The 18,548-nt window shown below is 35.0% G+C and overlaps 2 protein-coding genes across 2 annotated transcripts; both read right to left on the reverse strand.

Moving 5' to 3' along the window:
• Window positions 1-594: 594 nt before the first annotated feature.
• LOC120625973 (catalase-like) lies at window positions 595-3,118 on the reverse strand. The gene is made up of 2 exons (XM_039893254.1): window positions 3,035-3,118; window positions 595-2,016 (listed from the first exon to the last, which is right to left on the reverse strand). Exons 1-2 carry the CDS (start codon window positions 3,116-3,118, stop codon window positions 595-597), a joined length of 1,506 nt encoding a protein of 501 aa, XP_039749188.1.
• Window positions 3,119-14,262: 11,144 nt separating this feature from the next.
• LOC120625974 (catalase-like) lies at window positions 14,263-16,516 on the reverse strand. Its single transcript, XM_039893255.1, has 2 exons — window positions 16,412-16,516; window positions 14,263-15,681 (listed from the first exon to the last, which is right to left on the reverse strand). Exons 1-2 carry the CDS (start codon window positions 16,514-16,516, stop codon window positions 14,263-14,265), a joined length of 1,524 nt encoding a protein of 507 aa, XP_039749189.1.
• Window positions 16,517-18,548: the final 2,032 nt, after the last annotated feature.

Raw genomic sequence — 18,548 nt, forward strand, 5'->3', positions numbered from 1 at the left:
TGTGTGTTGTTAAGTATGAGAAACATAGAAATTACATTTACAAATCACACCGTACAGTTTGGTCTGGTATTAGCGGAAGCAAATCAGGAATTATGGTTATTGTAAATCATGGAATTCCGCAAAGTAACTGCTGTACCTTACCAATATTTTCAACGGCTTTTTTTCTGTATAGACCACAGAGATAAGCGGCACCGCCGCGGCACGTATTTACTGTCATGGCAAATAGCCGCGGCTAAAGCCATACTTGAGATGATATATTAGCAAATTTGTCCGAATAGTGTACCAGCTTGTTCTATATGAAGGACACAAGGCTAAAACGATGAGGATAAAACTAATGCTGTTTCTTTTTTTTTATCATCTTTGCCGGTATTCCGCCGTTTAGTCCACGAACCAAATTATTTAACTCTGAGAGGCGTAGTAATATATTGCTCGATTTTCATAGTTATATACATAGCAATAAAACTTAATTTTGATAAATCTATCATAAACTGAACAGATATAATTTAAATTCTAGCCGTGTACTCTTCATAAGTGTTAAACATATTTTTAAGACATAACATTTACTTCTTATACAAATAAATTAGTAGTACGATATTAATCACATGTGGTCATATTCAATCCTTGAGCTACGCGTTGTCTTAAATCAGGGTGAATTTTACCAAAGGTTTTCAACAGACTAACGCGCACTATATCTGTGACTTCCGCAAGGGATTCGACTAAATTGTTCACTAATCGAACGCGCTCATCCTCTGTCATGTCCTCAGCATATAACTCTCTAGACTGTTCGAAATTATCTGCCTTAGTTTCCTCAATTTGTATTAAAGACGGTTCAAATTCTGGTGAATAGGGCTCGGGTCCATTAAACGAGTTAGGATAGTAGTTGGGAGCATCTCCTTCATTGTCTCCAACTGGACTAACGCCGTCTCTGTTGTATGTTAATGTTCTTGTTTGGAATGGACAATTCACCGGAATTTTATTGAAATTTCCTCCCAAACGATGTACTTGAGCAGCTCTGTATGCTAATACACGCGCTTCGTATAATTTATCTGGTGCACCAAGAATACCCTTAACGACATTACCCGGACAAAAAGCCATCTGTTCTATCTCTGCATAGAAGTTTTTAGCATTTCGATTTAGGCAGAATTCACCAATTGGTACTGGAGGAAAAAGTTTTTGACTAATTTGTTTTGTAGCATCAAAAGCATCCGGTCCCATTTTATCCACATCTGTCATATTTAAGACCTGTGCGTTTAAGGTCCAACACGGATAATCTCCATCGGCAATTAATCGATACATGTCTCTTGTTAAATAATCGGGATCTGCGCTACTCAATTTATTCGCCTCTTGAGCAGTTAGGGTTTTAAAGCCTGCAGTCGGCTCAAAATGAAATCTACAATAATGACTTTCCCCATATTTATTAAAAACCTGATACGTATGTATTGCATGGCCTCGCATATTTGAGTAGCTAACTGGAGTACTGCGATCGGAAAATACTGTTAAAAATGTGTTTAACGATTCAGGCAGTAAAGACAAGAAGTCCCAAGATGTATGGATATCCATGAGATTCGACGATGGATTTCTTCTTCTACCTTGAACAGATGAACGGAAATTATGTGGATCTTTATAAAAATACATAGGAATATTAATTCCAACTAAATCTAAATTCCCATGGTTGGTGTAGAACTTCACTGCAAAACCTCGAACGTCCCTCTTTAAGTCGGAAGTGCCCTTCTCTCCTGTTGTAGTTGAAAATCTTACTGCTATTTTCGTCTGCTTTCCAACTTCGCTTAGAAAATCTGCCATACAAACATCTGTGAAATCATGTGTCACTGTGAAGGTACCGAATGCACCAGTACCCTTGGCGTGGACAATTCGTTCCGGAATGTTTTTTGTAACTAAATGATTAATACTTTCCATAAAATGCGCGTTTAGAATAAGTGGTTGATTTAACGTGCTCGAAGCTTGTTTATAGCTAACAGGTGCGCCGGTGTCAGTAGTTAATACGCCTATGGACTCCTGAAAAGGAAACCGTTATGAATAAGTGAAATACTTTACAAAAAATAGCAAAGAAATAATGTTACCATCGTCATCATCATCATAACAACCCATTACCGGCTTACCACAAGTCACGGGTCTCCTCCCGCAGTGAGTAGGGGTTCAGGCCGTACCACGCTAGCCCAGTGCGGATTGGTGGACTCCACACACCTTTGGGAACATTATGCAGAACTCTCAGGCATGGAAGTTTCCTCACGATGCTTTCCTTCACCGTTGAAGCAAGTGTTATTTAAATTGCTTAAAACGCACATAACTTATAAAAGTTACAGGTGCGTTATGAAAGTAAGTCGAAGTCATACCCATTGGGCTATCACCGCTTCTAAGAAACAATGTAAACGAAATACTTTATTTGGAGCAGTTTCCTCGGATAATTCACATAAATTCCCAATTTTTTTTTCCACTGCATTGATGATGAAGTCTAAGATGGTAACGAGCTATCCTGTTAGGGGTATGGCAATTACATTAAACACGTACCCCTAATTGGTTTCTACGAAACGCTAAATAACTTAGCGGCACGCCAGCCTAGCACCAGAATTATTAATCTATCTTATAATAAAACTGTAAGATTGCTGTCCATTTGATATATTTTCAATATATTTTTTTATTTAATTTTTGTCTGCCTGTCTGTCTGTCTGTCTGTGAGGTAGCTGATATTCCCGGTCAACATATAGAATACTTTTTATCCCGATAAACAATAAGTTTCCTCCGGGAAATGGGATGAAAATATTTATCAATTTTGCTTCATAGCTCCGTTAAATTTATTTATTCTTTTTTGAAAGTGTATACTATCAAGCATGTATTGTCTAATTTTAATGAAGATCTGATAAATATTGTAAGAGATAAAATACATAACTCTTCACAGATCTCAAGTCAGCAAGTTGCAAGGCACATGAAACAACTGTTATAACCGATTTAGTGCAGATGAAGTTGCGCCGGTCAGCTAGTTCTCAAATAAATTAATTTTGAATTTGCAACTTACCTTTGTCCTTTCCTTGAAGTCTAATATGTGGTCTCTGGCTGAATCGTATGATCGATCGTATGCTACTGCCGCGGCAGCTAACATTAACACAAAGAAAAGCATTCTAAGTGTTAAGAATTCTATCTTCTTTTACTCTTACTTCCCTACTGACTGTGAATGCAGTCTTTACTCTTACCCTACTGTCTGAGAATGCAGAACACTACGTTATAGCCTTTTATATACTAAGTATAAATATTCAGGCTATTTACTTATGTGTCATGCAATAATCATTTTGATTATACTAGTTGTTCGCTGTTACTTCACTTGTGCAAAATTATGTCGTTTATTAGCAATATCACTACTCTGATGACTGATGTGATAAATGTGTATGCCTACACCGACGCGCCGCAGAGCATCGCTCGACCGCGCTATATCTTCATTTTTTAGTCTATAATTTTCCGCAAGAATGCAGAAAAAATCAAATCCGACTAGCAGTTCCTAAAATAAGTAACTTCAAATAAAATAATAAATTTGACAGATTTGTCTTGTCGTCTGCTTTGAGAACTTTATTATTAGTATAGGTTATTCAATTAAAAATAAAACCGTGCTCGGAATATGAAATAAAAGGCCATGGTCATTCGTAGGAATAACCAACTCTTACACAACGTGTAACAGAATTACGAAATAATATTGAAGGATTCATAAGTATATTTCATGAAGAATCACCCTGTATAAATATTAAATAAAAAGTAGCATATTTATTTTTCCATACAAACGAATTCAATAAATTTTATTATATTCAACAAGTTAACTTATTACAACCCTATTGAAGATAAAAGACCGACACGCGCATAGTACCTACGCTGCCGTACCAGTGGCACTACGTACAACGGAAAGTTCCGGCCGACGAACGGAGACTAGCCCAGGAGGAGCTGGAGGTCGAGGGAAAAGAACAGAAGAAGAAGTACCTACTGTACGCGACACGTACCTAATAAAGTGACAGGAGTCTTCTTCTTCTTCTAAACTTTGGCAGTGGTTTCCTCAAAAACATTAGGTTTTCGGTTTCACAGATAAGTTCAGAGACAGTACATAATGTACCTCTAAAGCCTGTGAAGTATTATTTCGGTTTTCATTTACACGGTGTATATACTTCCCTCTTTTCTATGATACAACGCCGACGTCATGCATTCAGGCACTTACTTCCTTTCATGACTCCTAATGGATACCTTTCTATTCTCTGCCGTATGATAAGTACTATAAACGGAAAAGCATTCCTTCCTGATCCGACCAACGCCTCGATCTATGTTCAGGCATCCACTTTCCTTCATTCATTCCTGTGAGCATCATCTTTTGAATGCTGCTTAAGTCTTTTTCACGACGAGTTGCACCTCTAAGTATCCAAAGTTATGTGCGTTTTAAGCTATTAGAATATTACTTGCTTCAACGGTCATGGAAAATATCCTTAGGAAAACCTGCATGCATGAGAGAGAGGTTTATGTAATATTCTCAAAGGCGTGTTGAGTCCACCAATCCGCACTGGGCACGAGGTGGACCACGGCTTTAACACCTTTTCATTGAGGGAGGAGACCCGTATCCTCTAGTGGGCCGGTAATGGTGTAAGCATCACAAAAGCATCGATACTCTTACGGTTGGTGGTATTTAAAACCCCACGCTTCAGTTCCATAAAAAAAGTTTTTGTGACAGAGATCTCGATCTCGATCTCTGTCTCTTTTCTTTCTCCTTATTATATGTTTGTGAGAAAGAGAAGAAGAGAAAACGACACTACTACTAATTAATATAAAAAAGATATTTAATACCTTGAAAGTCATAAGAATAACGTATTATCTAGTTATCTCCTTATCAGACCACCAATTTTCACTTAACATTGAAATTTCAGATTTGTGTACAATTTAATCACCGATTTTTGACAGTTGAAAGTGTACACTGTCAAATCTTTTTTTTTTAATCTAAAATGTTGACTAGCTAACTTCAGGGTGTCGGTTTTTTTTGACGGTGTGTATGCGCATTGTTAAATTCTATTAAATTTCCCTAACGCGCCAAAAGAAGTATAACATCAAGAAACAAACATTACCAAAAATATTTTTAGGTGCCAAGTAAAATGTAAATAGTTGCTATGTATAGATCATATACTTCGCATTCCTTTATAAGACAAGTACCAGTAATTTTCTGCATTTTATTTGATGCACCGACTTAAAAATGTTGTAGAAAATACTTATTTCTTGCTTTTTAGTTGTATAAAATAGTAAGGTTTTTTTTTGTCAAAAAATATTTCACCTTTTTAGTGGGTAGATTTGCAATTATTGAAGTTTTGGTAGCTAAATGTCAACTGCTCCTAACCTTTTACAAATTATTTATTTTACGAACCCAAATGCTTGAGACGTTCTCCCGGCACTCCACCTTTATCGTGACGAACATAAATTGCTTACCTACTGTATACCATAATCTAATCGGAGCCCGTGTAGTTAAACTTATTATTGTGTAGTTCCGCTTGCCATCCTTGGTTTTCATCATTCACTTAACCAAATGGGACTTTTCGATAGCAAATGCTAAAGAACTTTGAAAAATATTCAAATTGGTATCCTTATAATATTTCATAAGGTCCGACTTTTTCTCCAGGATCCGTATAACAGATCTTGTCCTGATAAAAACGGGACCACATGAAAATTATTGCGTCTCAAACAAAAAACAAATTTTGAAATCGGTTTATAAATTACAAAGTTCTGAGTTAACAAACATAAAAAAATAAAAAATATAACCGAATTGAGAACCTCCTCCTTTTTGTAAGTTGATTAAAAAGGGTTGGAATAACTGATAGTCAACCTAAACCGCAGAATGTAGAAATTTCACTCTAGAAGTGTATTTTGAATCCGAAAATCACAAGCACTAATGTTATTTACCCAGCAAATCTCAATAATTGACTGACTGTCTCTCTGTCTGTTTTTTGCCTAGAGGCTGAAAGAGATCGCTATGAATCGATAAGGTGACCAAATTGTACCCTTTATCTAATTTTCCCTGTATTCTTATGTTCTGTTTGTTTTTCATTCATTCATTTATTCACTGCTCATTTATGGTCTATATTTCATACAATTTATTAATTGATTGTTTGTGAAATAAAGTTTACGAAAATAAAAACCCCTCAAGTTTTTTAAATACATCATAAACAGTAAACATTCAACATACAACTTGTAATGCTTTCAAAAATATTATGTAGTCAAAATGAAGGGAAGACAAAAGATGTCTTTTACATGAAAATTTTGACACTTGAGCAAAGATAAATATGTGTTTTAAACTATTTGTAAAATAGTTAATCTATAATGTTTAATAAGTTGCAAGTGTATGGTTAAGCCAAGGTCGCTTCTTTTATGGAAGCCTTTTATATTGCATTAAGACAAGACAATAGTTATTTATTCAAACAGAGAACAAACTTGTTTTTTTTTTGCGAGCGCCAAATTTGAATCCCGAGCTTCCTAGCGCTACGTAGAATCCTGATAATACTGAGAGTTTCAATGCAACAGAACGCCTAGTACACACAGTGGACAATTTTTTCCCAGGGAATGGATAAAAACCACAGATCTTCTCCCACAGCTTTATCAACACTCGGAGCATTGGCGCACAAGTGTAAATAATATCCTAATATACGGGAAACAAACGGGGGTAAACTTCTCCTACTTCCTGTTGCCGAGCTTTGACAGGTGGACAACCTAATTTTGTCCCTTGTCCGGGGATAAAATCGCGGGATATAATTTTTGTCTTCTCTGTGCTAGCCGTGCAGGAAACCAATTACTTTGCCTTCTGTAACTAATCTTCCCTACACGCTAAACAAACAATATTTTTAAATCGAGAGAAAATCGGACCTTATAATTTTATTTCTGAAACAAATCTGATCAAACCTACCCAATAGTTAAGTTTAGAGACATATTAAACATGGCATATATAAATAAATACATTTTTAAGGGGCCGATGCGAGTTATAGTATTGTGTCCATATGAAATTTAGTGCGGATGACGTGTAAACGCATTGTGGAGGCAAACGTTTGAGAGATAAATTCAGTACTACTGATAATTTTAACAATTTCAATAATTTGAACTCACAATCGAACTTGTTTCTAGTCCGAGCTCTTGTAGTAGTCCACCGTTGCGCTGCGTGTGTTGGGGCTCGCAAGTACCATTATTTCAATTAGAGATATTGGTACCATGAAGACTTCTTTCTGTGCTAAGAGGAAGGAGTGATGCATAGTGAATCCACTTTGCCGTTTAATGGAAATATGAATGCCTGAAGTAGGGAGAAGAAGTTGAATATGAAGTATTATAATATGAAGTATTGAATGATGAGGAGATGGAGACGTGATGTTGATAAAAAGATCTAGTGTTTATCTAGATCCTATTTTTTTGCTAGTTACGGAAATCTGGTCTTGTGCACTCGTTGCTTCTGACGCTCTTAAAGTCTTGAGTTATTATGGGACAACAAGTTTAGAGTCTTAGCTTAGTCTGGGTGATCAAGTGCCAGTATTATTTAAGAAATTATGAAACCTTACGGAGATATCTTTGATAGGACCCAGTTGGTTTAGTTACACTTCGTGTGACACAAAATATCACTAGCAAGACCACACAAAAAAAGTAAAAAAAGGAATAATCTTTATTGCACATTTGATAGAAGCAGGCGTTACTTTGCGGAAATCCATATTATATTATGAAAATTAAGCTTAATTTGCTATACTCCGCGAACAGTCAGGTCTTTATAATAAATTATTGTGCAATTAATATGTATAAAATTTTCACGACAGTCTTACATCGGCGGTCATTTCAATCTATCCGATCTTGAATATCTCTAGGCAATATTTTAAATGTATTGGCGGTTTTTAAAAGAGGGTATGCGCGAGTCAGTTTGCGTGTACATGCAAGGAATAAAAAACGGTCCAGTGCGGGTCGGACATGCAGGAATAGGGTTAATATATATATATTTAAATTGTTGTTAAGGTGTTAAATTGCGCTCCATGTTAGGCAGCATCTGCACTGCACTGAATTTATTATCAATTTATTTTAATTAGTTATTCTTATTTAAATGTTCCTTATTTATTTTCAACTAGCTGACCCGCGCAACTTCGTCTGTATAAAATCGGTTATTATCGGATTTAATATCTTTTAGCATAACGTAACGTACGTAACCCGTAACCAATTTAAATAATTTAAAGAACAATTTGCAGGTACATAATCAATTTTAACTATAAAACTATTTATTTGGATAAGGACCTGATAGGAACGTCACTATCTTAAGCTTAAGATTGTACCCGAGTTTTGATTGACAAATTATAACAAAAAGCGGTTATTGTGACTTAACGGTTAGACATTTAGCCTCCCGGACTTTTTTGTAGGTAATAATGGTTACTTTAAACATGTCCATCCATCCATACATACATACATACATCCATCCATCCATCCATCCATCCATACTTCCATACTCCCAAATTTTCGCATTTTTTATATTAGTGGGATGGTACGCATGCATTCGATCGTTTTCCCATATACCTTGCGACTCGCTGTTATCTGTGAAGAGTTATGTCTTTTATCTCCGACAATATTTATCACATCATCATTAAATTTACACAAAACATGCTTAATAGTATACACTTTTAAATAAAATAATAATGATTAAAATCGGTTCAAATTTAACGGAGCTATGAAGTAAAATTGATAAAAAAATCCCGGGAGAAGCTTATCGGTATAAAAAGTAGCCTATATGTTGACCCGTAATATCAGCTACCACTATACCAAATTTTATTTAACTACTTTCAGTAGTTTTCACGTGATGCCCGGACAGACAGAAAGACAGACAGACAGACAGACAGACAGACAGACAGACAAAAATTAAATACAAATCTGTTTTGGACTCAGTATCGTAAGTATATAAAGCATCCCCCGGTCAAAATTTTCAAAATATATTAAATTTACAGAAATCTTCCAGTTACAGTTTTATTATAAGTATAGATATTCATAAAAATAATATTTTTATAGATTACTTTATTATTGGGCACATTAAACGACCCGTCATTGTAGAAAGAAATATGTCACCTTGTATTATATGAAAAAAAAAATTGTTGATAAGTTTCGGCATTTATATTCTATTGATTAAGTTTCCGTTTCCGTTTTCTAGAATAGCATAAACATTTAAGTTTCTACTAATTAATTATTTATAAATTGAATTATATATAAAATATATAAAGTTATTTGTATGAGAATTTCATTTTCTTTTATTTTGTACTAATGCAAGCCGCTCTCCCCGCGTGTATGTTTTCTTCCTTACTTATCTATACTATAACATTTTATTAATCGTGCTATCTCTTTCCCACAATATTCGCACGACTATATTGTCTGAATGAGTGGTGCGAATAATATTTTTATCCCATATTAACTAAAATCAATATAAACCTAACACTAAAAATTAATAGTGTACATTATTCTACTAGTCAAGCCCCTGAATTTGATACCCATATTGTGGGAGCTGTGAAACAGTGTAATCTTCACTTTTGTGGTGGCGGCCATTTCATCAATACTGCTGACTAATTCACCTTCCAAACAATGAAAACAAAATCAAAATCGGTTCATCCGCTCGGGAAATATGCACAGTCAGACAAGTCAAAGCTTTGTGTCCGTCGTGTTTGCGTGGGGGGGTTAAAAACAGAACCAGTGTTATCATCATTAAATGTTATCACCACTACGGGTACGGGTGTTGCCTCTAGTGAGAAGGGTTTAGGCCGGGTGTGGATTACGGTCTAATAATCCTCGACTTAATTATAAAAAAAAAAAAAAATCATTTCTTTCAGGCTTTACCTATAGGAATAGAAACAAAGATGGGTTATTTTTTTGTTGTCTGTCCGAAGGATTATGAATATTGACCATACAACTTTGTTACTCAAACTATAGTATCAATAGCAGAGACCATAATTTCATTACTTACAAACTCAAACCATTAATAAAACCTTTATAAATTATAGACACTCTTATTTAATGAGGCCATTTGCATAAACCAAATGCCATTGACACTAAGTCGTTACCGACATTAATGACAACTGGTGTCACGTTCCTACTACACAAATCCGGAAATACCACGGACCCTAAAAACTTCCGACCGATTACATGCTTACCCACCATCTATAAGCTACTTACATCATACACATTTTGACATCAAAAATAACAAAAATAACTACTCGCCAGGTCAATCCGGAGATTCCCTGAAAGTTTTATTGAAATCGGTCCAGCCGTTTCGGAGCCTATACGGAACATACCCACACACTTTCTCTTTTATATATATTGAAAAATGTCTCTGAAAAATCAGTTTTTTTTTTTTCAATTATTTTTTACTGTTATTACTGCCTTAAGTCAAAAAACCATCTTGTATAATTGTAATTTACATTAAATTTTTTGTTAAGTGGTAATAATGGTGTAATTTTTTGTATTTTGGTACCCTCTTAAGTGGTTTCTGAGATAAGCAAGACACAGACAAAGTTTGCATCTGGAATTTGTTTTATAAATACACTAGCGTACCCGGGCTAGATTTTACTTTATTTTATTTAAACAAGAAACTTACATCATTAAATTTTTAATTTAAGTCTCATAATATATTAAATCATTTATTTCTCTCCGTATTATTCATTCTCTTCTATTCTTTTCTAGAGCGGGTGGAGATCATTATCTACACCCATGTACACCCAACAATAGAATATCATCATAGTAAAAAAAAGCTGTATTTGACAGTTTGACAGTTCAAAAATAGGAGTGCTCCGATCGTCACCAAACTTTACAGGGTTACTCGCCAGGTCAATCCGGAGATTCCCTGAAAGTTTTATTGAAATCGGTCCAGCCGTTTCGGAGCCTATACGGAACATACCCACACACTTTCTCTTTTATATACAGTGTAAACTCTTTATAACGTTATCCTTTATAACGATAAACTCCCTATAACGTTGGAGTGAGCCCAAGTTGGTTGGTTTGCGTTAAAACTCACATATTGAAACACTCTTTATAGCGATACGCCATTCTCTATTACGAAGAAATGTGTTCATATTTGTAGACAGTAAATATTTATTATCGGTATTATTGTTTATGTTATGTTATCAGGTAACAAAAGACTTTGAAGCTCCGAAACATCCGAGGTCGGTCTAGCTTTTGTTATCCTTAATTGCCTTGTACACGTGCAGTATGACGCATTGTTTTCTCGGAAGTGATGGTCTTCGACCAAGCATACTAGGTACCTATCGTATTATCAGTCGTAAACCTACTTTGAAACTGTTAACTTGGCCAGTAAACGGAAAGCGATTAGTGTTGACGAAAAAATTTGTGTGATACGTGCGATTGAAAAGGGAGAAAAGAAAAGTGACGTTGGAAGGCGTTTTGAACTAAGTCAATCCACTGTTGCTGTCTTGTTTTTTTTGTTCACTCCATATAACGATAACTCTCTATAACGACAAAAAATGCTCAGTCCCTCGAGTTTCGTTATAAAGAGTTTACACTGTATATTGAAAAATGTCTCTGAAAAATCTATTTTTTTTTTTCAATTATTTTTTACTGTTATTACTGCCTTAAGTCAAAAAACCATCTTGTATAATTGTAATTTACATTAAATTTTTTGTTTAATTACAGCCAACAACTGAGAAAACCTCGCCAATTAGTCACCAATCACGCTTAGCACAGTACTCAGAAAGACCCAGTGGACCCTTACCATTGGTTGATGACTTTTACGCAATAATACAGAACAGTTTGAAGGTGGTGTGGATTCATTTATCGACAGAAAGGAAACCACATCAGAACCGCATAGAAGGTAAACGTTAGGTACCGCTAACCGCAACTTTCTGCGATTTCTGAATGTATAGAATATTATCGTTATTTGTATTTGAAGCAAAATAGCCAGCACAAAATGGCGGTGCTCTAAGCGAATAAAATTAACAAATACTGTTTCATGAATTGAGTAGCCCCCTTATCAGAGGTTTATAAATAATACTTATACATTAATTTAGACATATACAGTTAAGTACAGTAAATAATTGTGTTGTGGCAAATAGATTGTATAAATTTTCATTTAAATAATTTAACATTATTAAATTTACTAAACTACCGTTTTAATGATAAGATGTAAGTAATATAAAATATAGTGCCACTAGGTACGGTTCATGAGATCCTGGATTTGAGTAACGGCCACGGGTCGGGGAAAAAATTATAGGATTCTTTTTTTTCTATTAAAGAATTTACGGTACCAACTCGGAGTTAGCAAAATTGCCACTGTCAATCCGTGCCTCAGCGAGTACGCAATCCCTGACTTGCGATAAAAGTCCTTAAAAATCACCAAAACGCATTGTAATAACATAGTGGGCTCTTAAGCCGTTTCTCCTTTGAGCGGACTTGTTTCCAGCTGCGTATTATGATGAATGAAAATATATTACGCATGTTAACATTAATTTACGAAGTTTAAATTAACGACGAAATAGAACTGACTTTGTTTAACAACCAAAAAAGGAAGAAATAAATATTTTCTGCAACATTTTTAAGTCGGTTCCAATTATACTTAAAAATGTTGTAGCAAATATTTATTTAACGAAGTCGAATCTTTCTTGTATTTTTTTTTTCATTTTTTAGTAGGTATCTTTGTAATTGTCTTAGTTATGATAGCTTAAGGTCAATTGCTCATAAGCTTTTACAAGATATAACTTTTCCCGAGGCCGGGGTGTTAATAATTGATTAGTTCTACTAGCACTTCACAACAAAAACAGTAACAAGTATACAAAAAAAAAACATGCAGTTGAATTGGGAACCTCCTCCTTTTTAACCTTCCTCCTTAAGTGAAGTATAGTATGGTGAACGTAAGTTTAAAAATTATTGTAACGCCAACATTCCGAATTCTGATTTTGTGCTTTATAACAATCTATAAGGGAAATATTGGATTATTCATTTTACATATCGTTATTTTGTATGGTACGTGATAGTTTCGAGGGTATTCATAAAGAGTTATGCATATAATTCTTTTAATGAAGAAACGGCAATAATCATTTAGAGTTATGACTATACTTCGTTTATCTATCTTATATATATTATTTTATTAATCGGCGATTAGCCTCTTATATTATCAATCATTTTCGCGGCGTACGCCAGTAAAGCTCCAAGTCGGTGTGAGATCTTTAACACACATCGTTATATTTCAGCCAGTTTACAGAAAACCATAATAAAATACACTAAAACCTTCCACAGGAGTCACTCTGTTCATTAGTAAAAACTGTACGAAAATCCGTTCGGTAGGTTTTCAGTTTTTCGCTAAGCCAGACAGACAGATTAGCTTTTGTCACTTTTCAGGTTCTCAACTAAGCCTATCCAAAAAACCACGTCAATCTAAAACGCGAATTGCGCGGATTTTGAAAGACAATTGCGAAAAATAGCGATGCTATCCTGTTGGACCTTTTGCTTTTCCGGGATAAAAAGAAGCCTTTGAGTTATTCTAGACTATATTGTATGTCCCTGCCAAATTTTAGCCAAATCGGTTCTTTCGTTGTGGCGTTAAAGCGTAATAAACATCCATCCATCCATACAGATATCCATTCATCCATACATCCATTCTCACAAACTTTCGCATTTATAATATTAGTAGGACGGTACGCATGTATTCGTTGTCCCATATGCCTTGCTACTTGCTGTTATCAGTAAAGAGTTATGCGCTTTATCTCCGAGAATATTAATCAGATCTGTAGAAAAGTTACAACCCTAGGGGTCAACGTTAATTACCTACTCCTGTAGGTAATTACCTACTCCTGTAGGTAATTAACTCGCCGATCGGCCTTAGTTAGCCTACTATTCTGTAGTACTGTTTGTACTATGGTTAAAGGTTGCAATGAAAAAAAACAATCAAATAACATTTTAATGAAATTACTTCAGAAATTAGGCAGGTACTCATTATAATTGGCATAGCTACAAAAAGTTACAAATACCTGTAAGTATATTAGATAAACATTATTTTTCTATAAATATAACCAACATTGATTTTCTGTTAATAATACCAAAATATGCAAAAGAAAATAGGTAATTTTATTCTTGGCCAAAATCTTTGTTATTTGTGATATTGAAGAGAAAATTACTCAATCCAGCGTTATCAGAACTGATGATTAAATCTGACATTCTTCAAAACATAAAATATGTTTTTTTTTATTCGGTAGAAAAGTAATAAAATGATTCTGCAAAAAGTTTAAAGGATTAATTGCTTTGCAGCGTGCAATTGAGTCCTTTAGCTAAACGCCTAGCTAAATCTGGAAGATTTGTCGTAAATATATCAACAACTTTCTTTTGAAGAAATTGATCAATTGTTTTCAAAGGCATTAACAAATTTTCACTTAATATTTCACGTCCTTCTTCGGTCAGATCGTTGTAAAATTCGACAATTTGATCAGTATTATCTGCTGGGGATTCTTTTATTTGTATCAAACCTGGGCATCTGGCTTCACTTGTGCAGTTACTTTGCTTATTCATGAGAGGTTGTGGTCCATTATACGAGTTGGGAAAGTAATTGGGATCATCTCCACCATTTTTTCCCACAGGCGGCATACCATCTCTATTATAGGTATAAATGTTATGAAGTGGACAATTAACAGGTATATTATTGTGATTTTTACCCAAACGATATAATTGTGTATCCTTATAAAATAGTACGCGACTTTCAAACAATTTATCTGGTGCTCCGAGTATACCAGGTACTAAATGACATGGACAGAAAGCAAGCTGTTCTATTTCTTCGTGGAAGTTTTTAGCATTTTTATTTAAAACAATTTTGCCCACCGGGTGTAAAGGATATTTTTCCGAAGAAAGTTTTCTTGATGGATCAAATGCATTGGATCCATCTTTGTGTACGTCATCCATGGTTAAAATCTGAACACTCACTGTCCATGAGGGAAATTCACCTCTTTTAATTGCTTCATATAGATCTTTTATTGCATGATCAGGGTCAGTAGCGCCAAGAGTCATAGCGTCCTGTGTCTTAATAGTTTTCACGCCAGCATCAGGCATGAAATGAAATCTAACAAAATGGTAATCTCCACATTCATTTTCTACCTGATACGTGTGAATTGGGAAGCCGGGCATGTGTCGGTAATTGAGAGGTATACCGTTATCAGCATAAATATTTAAGATAAAGTTTAACGTCTCAGGAACTAAAGTGACTGCGTCCCAGTATGGATTGAAGTTATACAGATTCGTACCGGGCATTCTCTTTATACCATGAAAAATAGTACTGGCACGAAGTGGATCTTTGTACAAATACATTTGGGTGTGAAACCCGGTTAAATCGAAGTTTCCTTCTTTGGTATAAAACTTCACTGAAAAGCCTCGACTGTCCCGATTAAAGTCAGAGCTTCCTCGTTCTCCTGCTCCTGTCGAAAACCTTACTGCAATCGGTGTTCGCTTCCCTGCACTCCTTAGAAATTCGGATTTACATATATGCGACATATCATGTGTTAGTTCAAAATAACCAAATGCTCCGGTGCCTTTCGCGTGAACAACTCTTTCCGGAATTCTTTCTCGATTTAATTTGGTTATATCTTGCATAAAATTCTTATTATTAGTTAATGGGCCATCAAACTCGTCTGTATAGCATAGAGGTAAACCGCCGTTTGAAGAACCCTGAAAAGTTAATAAACCATACATATATTTAAGGAATATTCTCTAGTTCGGTAGGTTTCCAGCTGTCAATAACCATTTTACTCCGATGTTCGGGTATTTCACTCAAAAACGACTCCTCGATTGCGAGTTACTTTAAATACACAAATACTATCTAAATCTGTGGCCTAAAGCTGAAATATAAAGTAAGAGTTATAAAAAAATTATATTGTTGGGATGTGAGGTTGTGAACTCGTGGGCAAAGTCACATAATTATAATGAAAAAGTTGTGTGCGAACATTATTAAAATATTTTTTTTTTATTTATTTATACTCTTTATTTGTTCACCACATCACGTTCAGAAAAACAAAAAACAAGAACAGACGCTAATGCGTAGTAGAATACAAAAGGCGGTCTTATCGCTAAATAGCGATGTTTGACAGGTATCCTTAAAATTAGAATACTAAAATGAAAAACGAAAAGGTTGGGTACACTGTTTAAAACATACATACGAATAACTACATACTAATATATAAAACAGACTACACACATACAACAATACTATTGATAAATAAAAAAATATATATACTAATCCATACTTTAGCATACCATAAATAATTAAATATGAGTTAGAGTAGATAAATAATAGTCGTTCCTATTGAGCGAGATAATGAGCCTTAACAGCAATAATAAGGCCCAGCATTATCTTTATAAAAGTTTAATTTCGATTACCTTTTAAAGTTGCAAAGCTTACCTCTGTCCTATCGTTGAAATCTACAAACTGGTGCATTTCTGGAAGCCATTGGTTGTTATCGGTCGCTACCACTGATACAGCGAACAGTAAGAGTAAGGCAAACATCCTCACTACGAAGTTATAAAGTGCCTGCTTGATTCAGCAAGCAGCATTGTGTTCAAGAATGACGTCTCAGGTCTTAAATACTGAACATCTTATTTACTCGAACACTAAATACAAATGCATTAATTATTTATGAATATACTCGTATTAGCAAATGCCCGCGACTTCGCCATTACCTAATACAACAACTACAGAAAATATATTAACAAGAGAATTTTAATACCTATTATTTGACTAACTTTGTGATTCGTCAGACGGACTTAAAGCATGTTGCCCGCGTTCTCTTCCTCGTTTATTACAGTTTTTTAGAAATTACGTCGGTCGAACGTGATTTCATTCTTCGGGATGAAAAGCACTTATCTTTTATTTTAATCTGAAGCATTAGCTATAAATGTACCAAATTGTATTCAAATCCGTTCAGTAGTTCTTGCGTCATGCCTGCACAAACCAACATACATAGAAACAAACATTTAAGTATTCCAAAAATTGCATTTTCACGTTCAATTGCTTATTTCTTAACGTCTTCCAGTCATCTTTTTGCAAAAATCTTATATGTTATACAGACACGGCTAGTCTACGATTTTATGACATGCATAGATAGATTGTAAACAAGATTTTGAGGTTCCGTTAATACATGAGCTTTTTCACAGGAGGATTCTTCTTTCTACATACACCCGAATCATAAGTGTTTTTGGCCTCTTTATTGTTATTTAGATTTATCGCATGATAGTTAAATCTAAATAATATATTATCATCATCGGCCCAACCCATTACCGGCCCACTACGGAGCACGGGTCTGTTCCCACAATGAGGAGAGGTTAACTGTTAAGGCCGTAGTCCATCACGCTTTCCGGTTGGTGGACTCCACGCACCTTTACTAGGCAGACAGTCAAGACAGTCTAAATCATTAAACATCTCTATGTAATTTTGTGTGTATGTTAAATTGTAATACGTATTTAATATTGATATTATATATTTATATGTATAGATTATAGATATTTATATATGTATGTATGTTTTAACTATGTATATGTCGTATCTATAGTATATGTACAGTATATAATTAGTAAATTTGGGTAGGTATTGCACTATCCCGTTATATGTAATATGTTTCTTCGACCAAAGGTTGTCTGGAGGAGATCGCTTTAAACGATAAGACCTCCTTTGCGCTATACATTTTGTATTATCGTTTGTTTTTTTAACCTAGCTTTCTATTTGTATGCGCAATAAAGACTTCTTCTTCTTCTTCTTCTTTACGAACAGTATGTAGAACTCTCAGGCATGCACGTTTCCTCACCATGTTTTACACGGCTTCTGTATGTTCTCAATTCTGTGACTGCAATGTAGGCAGGTCGCGTGGAGTGTAGGTAGTAATTTAATCAATTGGGTCTTGTTGCCATCCTGCTTTAGCTTATATATTTACTGTGCTTTCTGTTCGTGCTTTGGCATTGCTGAAGCATTACATAATCGCGGTTACCGCAGTGGCAGCAGCATCCTGAACGTATTATGTTAGAACTAGCAAACTGTTAAACTGCAGCTGTCAAAACATTGCCTACACATATGTCATAATTATGTTTTTACCTATTTGATTATAGAAAGTGTGCATCTACCAACAGATAAACCGACAATGCGATTGCATTTCTTATCTATATATTGTCAGTTAAAAAGTATTTCGAAGGTTGTTTTCCAGACGTCTTATGTGTTTAAACACTTGAACTAACATTAGCTATATTAATTTACCTAATTGAATAATAAACGAAATTGCTCCAATGAGGCTTCTACCAACTGACTTTTATCAGGGGAAGTTATCAAACATCATATCAATCCAATAACGACCGACTACAGGGCACGGGTCTCCTCCAGCAGATAAAAATTTATTGTCTCCCACAGCTTTATCAACTGCTCTGAGAGTTCTAAATAATATACAAATAATATATGTGTAATAAAGATCGGGGGTAAACTTCTCCTATTCCCTGTTCCCGTGCTTTAGAAGGTGGGCACGTGAATTATATCCCTTGTTAGGGGAAATAATCGG

This window comes from Pararge aegeria, chromosome 8 (genome assembly GCF_905163445.1).
Source record: "Pararge aegeria chromosome 8, ilParAegt1.1, whole genome shotgun sequence".
NCBI classification, from domain to species: domain Eukaryota; kingdom Metazoa; phylum Arthropoda; class Insecta; order Lepidoptera; family Nymphalidae; genus Pararge; species Pararge aegeria.